This window comes from Octopus bimaculoides, chromosome 6, assembly GCF_001194135.2.
Source record: "Octopus bimaculoides isolate UCB-OBI-ISO-001 chromosome 6, ASM119413v2, whole genome shotgun sequence".
Lineage (NCBI taxonomy): Eukaryota > Metazoa > Mollusca > Cephalopoda > Octopoda > Octopodidae > Octopus > Octopus bimaculoides.
Genome location: NC_068986.1, coordinates 51467127 through 51480331, shown reverse-complemented (window position 1 = coordinate 51480331; position 13205 = coordinate 51467127). Strand labels below are relative to the sequence as shown.

The 13205-nt window shown below is 34.2% G+C and overlaps 1 protein-coding gene across 3 annotated transcripts in view; it reads left to right on the top strand.

Annotated features, from left to right (window-relative positions):
• The window catches only part of LOC106882176 (sodium/calcium exchanger 3), a 318219-nt gene that overhangs the window by 255024 nt on the left and 49990 nt on the right, over positions 1-13205 (top strand). For 2 of the 3 annotated variants that reach the window (XM_052968731.1, XM_052968730.1), the window contains exon 3: positions 8233-8253. The exons of the other annotated variant lie outside the window; for it this stretch is intronic. In XM_052968731.1, the coding sequence (XP_052824691.1) occupies positions 8233-8253 (21 nt within the window). The remainder of the gene's footprint in view (positions 1-8232; positions 8254-13205) is intronic. 3 annotated transcript variants of the gene reach the window in all.

The window sequence follows — 13205 nt, the reverse complement described above, 5'->3', positions numbered from 1 at the left end:
TATATATATATATATATATATATGACTAGATGCAGGTGTGGCTGTGTGGTTAAGAAGCTCACTTTGCAACCACTTGGTTTCAGGTTCAGTTCCACTGCAGAGAACCTTGGGCGAGTGTCTTCTACTATAGACCCTTATCACTCAATGCCTAATGAGTGAATTTAGTTGATAGAAATTGAAAGCCCATAGTATATATTGTGTGTTTGTGTGTGTCTTGACATGACATGGTTGTAAATGAATGTCACTATCAAAAAAGCAGTGTTCTTCATTTCCAGTCTTTTGTGAAAATATATCTGGTTATGGGGAAAATATTATCTTGCTTGGAAACAGTTGAAGGTTGGCAGTGGGAAGGGTATCCAACCATAGAAAATTTGTTTCAATAAACTTTGTCCAACCTATGCAAGCATGAAATATTGAACATTAAAATGATGATAATATACATACATATACATACCAACATACATACATATACATACCAACATACATACATACATGTATATAGGCGCAGGTATGGGCAGGTTGAAGGTGTGACTGTATGGTATGAAGCGTGCTTCCCGACCACATGGTTCTGGGGTCAGTCCCACTGTGTGGCAGCTTGGGCAAGTGTCTTCTGCTATAGAATTGGGCCAACCAAAGCCTTTGTGGGTGGATCTGGTAGACAGAAACTTAAAACCACACATATATACTGTTGTATATATGTGTGTGTTTGTGTCTGTGTTTGTTCCCCACTACTATTTGGCAACCAGTGTTTACATCTCCAAAACTTAGAGGTTCAGCAAAAGATATCAATAAAATAAGTACAAGGCTTTATAAAAAAGTACTGGGGTAAATTCATTCAGCTAAAAATTCTTTAAGACAGTGCTCCAGTATGGCCACAGTCTAATGACTGAAACAAGTAAAAGATAAAAAATATACATATGCTTGTTGGCATCTGAAATCAACTTCCACTTTGGACTGAATACCAAATAGTCTTTGTTTTTTCTTTATTCTTTTACTGGCTTCAGTCTTGCAGCCCTGCTGTAGTAAGGTTTTATCATACAATATTGACTCACTCCTTTGCCTGATTCTTGTTTTCTTGCCTTCATATGGTAAGGAAAGTTGAAGTCAACTTAACTAGACACAAAGGGAAGTAACCCAAACAGAACAAACTTTAGATAGACAGCTAGCTAGCATCAGAAAGAGTTACATACAAAGGTCTTCCACATTGTTTCTATCCACCAAATTTCACCCACAAGGCATTAGTCCGCCCAAGGCTACTGTTAAGAGCACTTCCCCTACATTGTAATTGAATTCAGGACCACATGTCTGTTAATTGCTCTTCACCTCATCATTGTAAGCCCATTTTCATGAGCTGAAACTTTACCAATGCCTTGTACTGTGTTCACCCGCTGGTCTGTTGACACCCTATCAACCCTAATGGACTCCTAGATGTGCTTAGTTGTATCTCTCTCTGGTTTGAGTGTTTGGAAGTAAGAATGGTATCTTGTTGTAAAATCAATTGTTTCAACTATTCATAAGTGAATGTCTAACTTTCTAAAATCTACTTTGTCAATTTAGCATAGGAAAATGGATATTGATCAAGACAAAAGGAAAAATAAAATGTAAAAGCATTAGTATAAAGACATGTTAGTATGTTTCATATTTACATGATCTTTGCCATATATATATATATATATATATATATATATATATATATATATATATACTATTCTTCTTAGTGAAAAATGTTTTCTAGCTATGTGTGTGTTGATAGATACATATATCTTGCTGATTTTAGATTGTCTTTGTATTTGTAAACATACTTAATTTCACTTCTAGTCTTTCTATAAAACCATGCTGGCTGAAAATATAGCTGAACTGGTCAATTCTTCAAGCAAAACATTTGTATTCTATTTATTTATTAATTTATATATTTATTTACGTATGTATTATTTTTTAATGTTTAGTATCACAATTTGTCGACCATAGTTATAGTTTCCCAACTGCTCCACTAGTTTGCTCTATTTCAGTTTCTCACCAATGTTTATATCCCTGTCATCTCCAATATTAGGACTAAGAATAAAGCTCCTTCATGACTCATATAGACTCATAAAGCCAGTTTCCTCATTTCTGTGGCATATATATTTCCCCTACTGGACAAGATGCCAGTCCATTACACGATTACTCATTTTTGCAAACTGAGTGGACCATAGCAACATGAAATGAAGTGCTTTGCTCAAGAATACAACTCATTGTCCAGTTCAGAAATTGAAACCACAGTCTTAAGATCATGAGTCCAACACCCTAACTACTAAGCCATATGCCTCCACCCTTTCCAATATACATCACTAAAACATATATACATGTGTGTATGTGCACATACATGATGAGCTTCCATACAGTTTCTGACTACCAAATTCAGCTGACAAAATATTGATCAATCTAAGACTGTGGCAGAAGACATCTTATCCAAGGTGTAAAGTGGGTGGATTGAACTTGGAACCATGTGGTTATGAAACAGATATCTATAGTGCAACAATGTGATTTTATATTGTAAATCCTAATGGACGTAAAAGTCTGCTAGAGATGACATGAGTGGTAGCAGAACTTCAAACATTCTTTCTACTGCTATCACTGATTGAGATTAGTGAGATTAGGGGCTTTTTCACTACAACCCCCTCCATGAAATTGGATCTAAAATCTACAAGTTTATAAAATACACACCAATTTTTCTTTTGCCTCCATTTATTACAAGTGAATGGTTTCCCCAAAGTCCTATTTACAGCGACATGGATTGAGTTATTTAGACTTAAATATCTTTGGTAGGGCCACATGATCACAATTCAGCCAACTGCAACTCTCAGAACTGATCACCAAATAAGTTTTAGGCTGGCTTTCTGACAGTCTTCGACAGTAGAATATATCTGTTAACTGTTATCCTATGTAAATTCATTTATTTATTTGTTCCTATTAAAACTTCAGTAAAAGTGCTTCTATCATTGCCCAATCTATTGAAAGATTTGAACTCAATAATTGATCATTCAACAGAGCTCTTGTTCCTTCCGCTGATCAAATATGACTAGTTAGGGTACATATTTACATTGTTATGGATTGTGTTAGAAAGAGTTAGGCACGTAAATAGCACCATTTGAGCGTGATCGTTACCAGTGTCGCCTTCCTGGCACGTGAAAAGACATTCGAGCGACATCTTTGCCAGTGCTGCTGGTCTGGTTTCTGTGCAGGTGGCATGTAAAATACACCATTTTGAGCGTGGTCATTGCCAGTACCACCTGACTGGCCTTCGTGCCGGTGGCACGTAAAAGCACCCACTACACTCTCGGAGTGGTTGGCGTTAGGAACGACATCCAACTGTAGAAACTCTGCTAAATCAGATTGGAGCCTGGTGTAGCCATCTGGTTCACCAGTCCTCAGTCAAATCGTCCAACCCATGCTAGCATGGAAAGCGGACGTTAAACAATGATGATGATGATGATGATGGAGATAATCCATCTATAAAAATGAGATTTAAGCTACAGTAGGCCTTCAATCAGCCACCTAACATCTCTTTTGCCTTGACTAGCAACAGTTAATGTCCTGAAAGTTTATGGATTATTTTTATATTTAATATTTATGGAGAGGCAAATGTCAGTGGAGAGGACTAAAACAGCAGAGCACCAAACTCTCTCATTGCCAGTAATCCTTTCACTGCAAAATTAATTTTCGTGGTTATTCCAGCAATGATGTTAAATATCTTCAAGAAAGAATAAAAAATAGAATTGCTATTTTCTCTAAGTCACATTGTCTCAATAAACTTGGCAAATCTCAACAAAAAAATGCTTTCAAACATCACTTTCCTCAACAAAAGCTAGGTTGGTATATAAAACTGTTTTCCACAGTTAACAGTTACAACATTTTGAGTGGATATTTCTTCAGCAAAAGGATTAATTTGATACTTAAGTTCAAATTCATTCAGAGTCAACATTTCTTTCATTTCATCTGGAGATTAAGGAGTAACAGTTATTTGCTGAGCTTTATTCAACTTTTCCACAAGATGAGATAATTGTCTTTATATCTAACTGAAAGAAATATCTGTAAAAATGAATAGGCGTTACTAGGTTTTTTCCTCGTTTTTTTATTTGCTTAATTTTCAAATGTTGCACTTCAAAGTTAAGAAAGCTTAATCTTTGGAAACAAAATAAGAACTTCAAATTAATTTTCTATAAATGAAAATAAGTTTCAGTAAGAACATTTCTCACTTCTGATGCTTTCCTAGAATACAATATCATATATATTAAGAATTTCTTTAAACTGGTCAACTGGGACAATATTATTCTATATGATTTACAAATTAGCTTAATTCTTTTTTTTTTTTTGATAAATGATTTTTTTTTAATTATGTTTTTGGCTTCTAATTATCAGTTCCAGCTTCCTTTTGAAGCAGGTGAGAAAATGAATTAAATTAGCAGTAATATCTTTTCAGTTAATCACTTTGATTCCTATCTGTATCCTCCCATACATCATTCATTTCACTGTAGTTAGTTACTTATATTCAACTACATATTGTTGCGCTTAGCATTGCAATCAGTTATCTGCTCTTGTCTCTGTATCCTCCAGTATGTTTTGGCCTTCTGCCTAGCTGTCTACACTCAAACAGATCTTGTTATACATGTTCTCATTGGGTCAGCTACACTCACTTATCTAAATATTTTACTTGGCATATTCATTAACATCAAAGTTCTTGCTTATTTCATATATCTTAAAATATACGTCAAAACATTTGGGAATGTAAAAGGTTGTAGTTATAGATGACTTACTGTGTGAAGATGAAAAGACAGTATCTTAATAAATCTTTACGATTGCTATTTATGAAATGTCCTGGACTTGTTATTTGCATTGTGAAGAGGGAAGCTTAGCAGAAATGGTAGGGCAGAGTACCAAACTAAGTGACTTTACTGTATTTGGTTTGGTTCCTCTATGTTCTGAGTTCAAGTTCCTCTGGGGAGGGTCAGTAAAATAGACCCCCACACCCATAATACACTGCAGTGGATTTAATGAGTTATTCCTCGTTATTGTTCACATTTAGTTTAATGTATGCATTTCCATTTTTGTATCTGGCTGTCCCCCCCCCCCTTTTTTTAGATGTATAACTTAGAGGTGTATATATGAAGATCCCTCCCGACGAAGAGAGTGGTTGAACAACATCAGGGAATAAACAGGGGTAGTAAATAGCTAGTTAATTACAACAAAAGGTAAAGGAGGGCGGAATTACATCACCCGATGTACCACCTACAGCCTTCTTTGGTTATGGAGCTATTGATTTGACTTAACTGATTGATTGATCTGAGCATTTGAAGCAAGGTTTTCATTAATGAAATGTTTCTAACCATACGAATATTTCTTATTGATTAAAGCATGAAAATTCTCTGAATTAAATATTTTCCCCCTGATTGAAATAGATTGGTTGATTTTTTGATCAGCTAACTGTGTTTGGGTGCTTTGGAGATAAAAACGAATAATTGCCATTTTTTTTCTTTCTTTCCTTATGAGATATAATTGTGTTTTTTTAACCTCAGTCACCTCTAATTAAGCACACGCAATCAAAAGTATTTCAACTGAAATGATACCATTTCGTTTTTCCTTTTTATAATTTAGACATTGTGTTTATCACTACATTATCTGAAGTACCCTTCCTTGCATTTTTTTGTTAAAGGTGGCAGAGTGTGATTTGAGGAAAGGCTGAATATTGTTGCTCAACCTATTTCGAGTAGGTTGAGCTAGCACACTCAAGCTCTCTTCCTGGCTCATTTCTCGAGTTTGTTTGAAGATGGGTGTATGACTCTAGCATTTCCAGAATCTGAAGTGGGGGAGTAATAGAAGTCAATAACTTTGGATTCTTGCCAATATGTGGTTGGGAAATAAAAAATATCTCGCTTTCTCTCTCTTTCCTTCAAACACATTATATTGAAGACACAGCTGTTCAGTGTTTTTATGAATGATTTTTCATAATTCCATATTCGTCCTTTATGTATAGTTTGGAGCAATAATGTCCCTATGTCCATTAATGTTCTAGACTATCTTCTGAGCAAAGTATGGAAAATAGTGAGTGGCATTTTTATTGCTGTATTTTTGTACTAGCCAACAAGGATCATGGAAATGATGTAACTCATAAAATCACCATCATCATCATCATCATCATCTGTAATTTTTTGCTTTCTGAATTGATTATAAAAATCTTTTCTTTCATTATTATTATTATTATTCTTTGGAAATGGGCTGTGCGTGAGAAGACCCGGCAAGCCAAGTAAGATCGTTGCCAGTGCCCCTGGACTGGTTCTTGTGCGGGTGGCACATGAGATGCACCATTTTGAGCGTGGCCGTTGCCAGTACCGCCTGACTGGCTCCTGTAGGATTTTCGAGCGAGATCGTTGCCAGTGCCCCTGGACTGGCTTGTGCGGGTGGCACATAAAAGACACCATTTCGAGCGTGGCCGTTTTCGTGCGGGTGACACGTAAAAGCACCCACTACACTCTCTGAGTGGTTGGCGTTAGGAAGGGCATCCAGCTGTAGAAACTCTGCCAAATCAGACTGGAGCCTGGTGTTGCCATCCGGTTTCACCAGTCCTCAGTCAAATCGTCCAACCCATGCTAGCATGGAAAGCGGACGTTAAACGATGATGATGATATTATTATTTTGGCAGTGAGTTAGCAGAATCGTTAGCAAACCAAACAAAATGCTTAGAGGTATTTCATTCATTTTTACATTCTGAGTTCAAATTCCACCAAGATCGAATTTGCCTTTCATAATTGAATGGTTGATAAGATAATTACGAATTGAGCTCTGGAATTCATGATATTGACTAGTCCCCCTCTCCTTAAATTTCAGGCTTTTTGCCTATAGTAGAGAAGATTATTATTATTATTATTATTATTATTATTAAAGTTGCAGGCTGGCAGGATCATTAACTTGTTGGACAAAATACTTAATGGAGTTTCATGTCTTTATGAAATTCTCTCAAAGTCAACTTTGCCTTTCATCCTGTTGGGGGTGGGGTCGATAAAATAAGTCCCTGCTAAATACTGGAGTCAATGTAATCAATTTACCCCTTCCCCAAAATTTCTGGCCATGTGCCTAAATTTGAAATTATCATCATCATTTTTATTATTATTTCTTCTGTATTGAAATCACCATTTTTCATTTGTGTAGACACAATGTCATCATTGGTATAAAACACTGAAGAATAAAAAGAAAATGTGCTTCAACATCAATGCTGATAATAATTTGAATATTTTGCTTTTATTCAGAAAAAGAAACTTTACATAAAAATCATCTGCTTCTTTTATTAATACCATAATATATTTTTAATGTCTTAATATTGTTGCTGAGCTATTAATTTTTATCTATAGTTATACTTGCAATTATTTCTTGTTTCCTTAGATTTTCAAAGATGTTTCTGTTTTTTAATATTCAAAATATATTTTTCTTTTTGATTTTTACTTTTTTTTTTGTTATACATACAAAAGATAGCAAATAATCAGGAATGGGAATGGTGTCCTTTTTCTTCTTTTTTTTTTTCTACCTGGTTATATTTTTCTGGTTCCAAATCCCTAATTGATAAATCTGCAGGTGACTGGGATGGGTTTTCACATATAATGAAAAATAATAGGAGCAGAAAAATCTTGAATCAAATGTCTTTAAAAAAAAAAAAATGCAAAAACAATTTTTTTAATTTAATTCAACTGAAATTTAACTTTTTAATCAATAAAAGAATTTTCAAGGTTACGTTTTCTTTCTTTCATTGATTTTTTTTTTATTATTCAGTTTAGAGAACCGATTCCACATCCCTCTTTCCACATCCCTCTTTCCACAGCTTCTCTTGCCACCCAACCACTATCACACTTCACCAATTATCAACTTTATAAAGGGTACTTGAAACAAGATTCCGAAAACTAATACACACACTAATATACACACACGTAAACACCTATACATGAGTGAATGAATAATCACAAGAAAGTAGCACTCAGCACATTTAGTTGGAGTTACATGTATTTTGTATGTGTGTCTATGCGTATGTTTGCATATACATCTACACATATTTACATGTGTGAATATATATCTCTATAAATAGTTATGTATGTACCCATACATATGTCTCAGTCTGTATATATATATTTGTAAGTATAAATACATAACATTTTATTTTTATTTTACTTTTTTATTTCATTTTGAATTGTTTATGCTTTGTTTTTATAGATACTGAATCTGCCCACTCAGGTAAATGTGTGAAAAGCAGCTAGTGCTTAGATTTTTAGGTGTTTTGATTGTTAGAAGCAATGAGGCTGTTGGCTGGCAATCTTTGTTTAATTTCTTTTTCTATATTTTTTTTTTGTTTACTTTATTAGTATGAAACCATGTAGTTTTTATTAGTGTGTGGCTGCATTAAAGATGAATAGTTGCCCGGCTCTTTTCACTTTTATAAGCATGTTTATATCCATGAAAAAAAAAATCTTGAGGTTTGACAATGTGGAAAATCCTTTGCCTGGATTTTTTACCCGTATTTTTTCCTTCCACTCCTTAGAGATTTCATTTATTTATTTATTTATTTATTTCAAAATTTCTTTGCAGTACAGGAAATTATTGGACTACTTACAATTAAAATGTTTCCTTGTTTAAACCGAGGAATGTTAACAACTGCAGTCCTGCATGATTTCTCAGTCCCTTTCTCTCTCTTTCAGTCTCTATCTTTCTCTCTCTCTCTCTCTCTCTCTCTCTCTCTCTCTCTCACACACACACACACACACACACACACACACTCTCTCTCTCTCTCTAGTAGAAATGAAATATTCCAATAGACCTGACATTTTACTAGTAGCTCATAGGCCTTTGGTGCTAATTCACTTCAACAATATTTATTTGGACATTTTGGTCGAGCACTTAATCATACTTTATCCCACCTAGTTGTCAAGAACAGATACCAGATATTTTGTGGCATTGTTATCTCAGTTAGACTGGCATCTCATCATTGTCATCATGTACGTTACCATATTTAGACTTTTCTATGGCTGGATGCCCTTCCCATGTCAGCTGTTACTTGTTTCAAGACAAAGTAATAAATGTGTCAATCTATCGAACAGTAAACAACCTGGACATACTTTTACAAATGACACTGTTTATAGGAATGGGGAAGCTTTTGTTCACAAACAGCTTGCAACATGTGAAGATGAGAGTAAATACAAACACACACATGCACATAATCATGATTATTTAACATCCGTTTTTCCTTGTTGGCATGGGTTGGATGGCTTGACAGGCCAGGGGCCACACCAAGTTCCAAAGTCAGTTTTGGCTTGGTTTCTACAGCTGGATGTCCTTCCTAATGCCAACCGCTTTACAAAGTGTACTGGATGCTTTTTACACAGCACCAGCACCAGTGTTTTTTTCTTGTGGCACCTTGGTTTTAGGATCTCAATTCTGTTATGGTGAGTAGGTGGGTCTTCTCAAGTACAACAATGCACCACATATTTCAGTCCTCTGTCATCTCATGATATATATATAATGTAAAGAATATGACAGGTTTAGTACACTGGTGATCCAAATGAATAGGTACGCTGAGTAAGTGCTATAATTTGTCATCCATTAGGTTCCAAGTTCACAGTTGAGGCTGTAGCTAAGGATCCGTATTAGGCTTCTGTGTTGGCAGGTATACATTAGAAGAAAAGGACATCAAAAACCAACGCAGGACGAATATTTATGATAATTTAAGATTTCAAATCAACCTTATCCTAATTGAATTATTATAAATGACTTGAGATTCTCCTCCTGCCCTGGTTTTTGATATCCTTTTCCTCTAATATATATGTATGTAGTAATGAGTTTCTTTAGTTTCTGTCTACCAATTTCGCTCAAGGTATTGATCAACCCACAGCTATAGTAGAGAACACCAGTTTGTCAATGTCCATGCAGTTGACCAATGCAGCCCAAGCAGATCTTGGGGCTCAATTATGGTCTATGTATTCTGTCAAATTAATAAACATCAAGGGCCCAGTACATTGATTTACCTGGGGGCCTATAATAATGCATAGAAAAACCCTGCTGTAGACAGTGTCAACTTAACCATATAATTTCAAAGTAAATTCTTAACACAGCTCATGCCAGGGGGTAAATTTTTCTTTTGATTCCATAACACTGGAGATAAGCACACATAGATGCATGGAGGAACCTTTATATGTAAAAGCCTTCCCATCAGAGATCCTCAAGGCGGTTCGTTGACTTGCTAGAAATAGCAGCCAACTTTCCTACAAAGCATCCCTGACTAACTATTAAGAAAGGACAGGCACATTGGATAATATTCCTTTTAGTGCTGTGTCTGAAATAAAACAGAATGGTTGTAGCTTGAACACCTTTTGTTGTACTTATCTCTTCAATCAAGGCTAGGTAGAAGTTAAGCAATACATGTATCCACAAGCATCCATACAAACACAAATGTGTATACACACGCACACATGCACCATATACATGCAAATATATATCTGTGTATGTATGTACATACATACACAGCCACACACACACGCACATAAATGCACATGTGTTTAAATAGCATTCAAGTACTTAAGTACTTAAATCTATCTTAATGTGTTGGAGCAGAGTCGTATACTGAAAATATTTTTATTAGATGGTTTTAAGCAGGTGATTTTGGGAAAGAATATTTGTACACAATTGGAAAAAATAAAACCATTTTACTTGCATTCCAAAATGCTCAAGGTGTTTCAGTGTTAGTATATATGTATACATGTGTGTGTGTGTGAGTGTGTGTGTGTGTATACTCACACACACATACACATATATATCTCATGAATATTTTACAACTAGTCAATGTCCAGTCTCATTGTGTACCCCCAGGTCAGTCAAAGTATAGCTTGACCCATGATGGAAGATATTCTGGCTGTCCATCTTTTTAAGGACCTAAAGGGCAACATACACAATCAAGGAGCATTTATCCACTGAAGCCTTTGCTTTTGTAAAGATTACAAAGTGTGATTTGAGGGAAATTTGGCTGCAGTTTTAACAATTTACATGAGTGCAAAGAAGTAAAATATCCATTAAAGAATTCTATGACAGTTAAGTTCTACTAAAGATTGAAAGGCACATGTGTGTATAAATGCTTTTCAACAACATATATATTTAAAAGATATTTAATCTTGCAGTTAAGTTATTTTAGAGTTAAAACTAAAAATAGATGAAGAAGAGCAGGCAATAAGAATTTTAGAATCTTGTCAAGATTTCTTATATCAAGTCTCTTTAACCATTGACAATTTTTCTCCAGGTTTGTTATATATTAGTTTTACTTGGCTTGACATGTCTTATCAAGTACAGCAAATCCCCACTAATAATAGAGCTGAAGTGAAAACCAAATATATAGTGCAAGTGTTTAATTGGCAAAATATGACCATCCCCAAGTATAACAACCTTTTATCATTTATGCTGTATTAAGTTGGTGTTGGAGCATAACTTAACAGAAGACTCCTGCATACAATTATGATAGGTGTTTTTTAAATATGGATGATACAAAACAAGGGGTTGTCCAAAGTGATCAGTATTTGATGAGTAAGTTTGATCCACATGTTGCATCACAAGAGTATATTAAGGGAGATTGTAAAACGAAAGTATATAAACATTTCTTGATACTGCTTATCCAACAGCATAATTGAATATGTTTCCACTTACAAAATTAAATTAAAAGTTTCTACTTTAGGATGGCTTTAAGCACCACAGAGACAAGTATAATCTCTTAACACACTATTAAGCATCTCTCACAAAGTGAAATTAACCTACTGATATTTATAAGGATAGAATTGAAGAGCAACAGGAATAGTTTTCAAATATTTCACACTATTCTACTGTCATACACCACTTAAACAAACACATACATATTAATTACATATAAATGTATATACACATATACATATGCATGCCTATATATTTTTATATTATTTTTATATATGTGCATATATACATACACTGGCATGCATATACATGGACCCACTCACACATTTATTGCTGATGTTTATACTTAAGTTTCCCATCAATGGCTTTTGCTAACTAATGTACCATTTAAAGAGGTATATTAGTTCCAATGTTAGTAATTTAGTAAATAGAAGACTACTCTTCTGTCTCCAGTATGTTTTAATGCAGTATGTTTTAATGCAGTATGTTTTGATGATTTTGCTTTATTAATTTTGATTTTATAGTTTCTTCTAATATTCTAACTGGTCACAAGACCCTTTTAAATATACAGTTTGCTGTATTAACTCGTGTCCTGGGCTGGCATTTGAAAAAATAAAAATTGGCAATGCATGCCATTATCCTCTTGCATTAGCAAATTTTTAAGCATTAGTGAATCTTGGCCATGTAGTTTGAGTGAAAATCTTTTTCAGGATTTTTTTCTTTTTCTTATTTTTGTATTCAATTTCTTATTGCAGTTAATTCTAGAATGTCAATTGCTTCACTTAAGTTTATCTATATATGGATGATCTTATGTACTTGCGTATGTGCATACATGTATGTGTGTGTATGTGTATATATATTTTTTTATGGATGGGTATATATATAATAGGTGCCTACATGAACAAATATAAAGTATTCAGCACAAGTGTGGAGTAAAATATGTGCGTGTACATATGTAATGCTATAACTTATTAAAAGATAAAAGATTGTCACTTCAGATTTCATACAAGGTTAAATGAGGTAAGCTTCAGATGATAAGCAACCATTCTTGTAAAAAAAAATGGATATATTTCTTGATTTTTCTGAGAGAAATGGTTCAGTTTATCATTTGAAAATTATTCAGTTATTTAACCAAGTATGAAATTTGAAGTAATGATGTCTTTCCTTTCATGTGTGTTTGTGTGTATATATATATATTTGAACACAACACACACACATATACATACATATATATATACATACAGACACACACACACACACACACACACACACACACACACACACATATATATGTAGTGCAGCACCTCACATATCTATGCACCAAATGCTAGATGCTTTTGCTTTGAAAACATGAACAGTTTATGGCTCTTTTTTTTTTTCTGTTATACTTCCAAACATTTGTTTACCTTATCTATATATTTTCAAAGTAAATCTTGCATAGATAATTGAAAAGGGTTAATTTTTATTTTACTTTGGATTTTTTTTTTAATAATATCTATTTG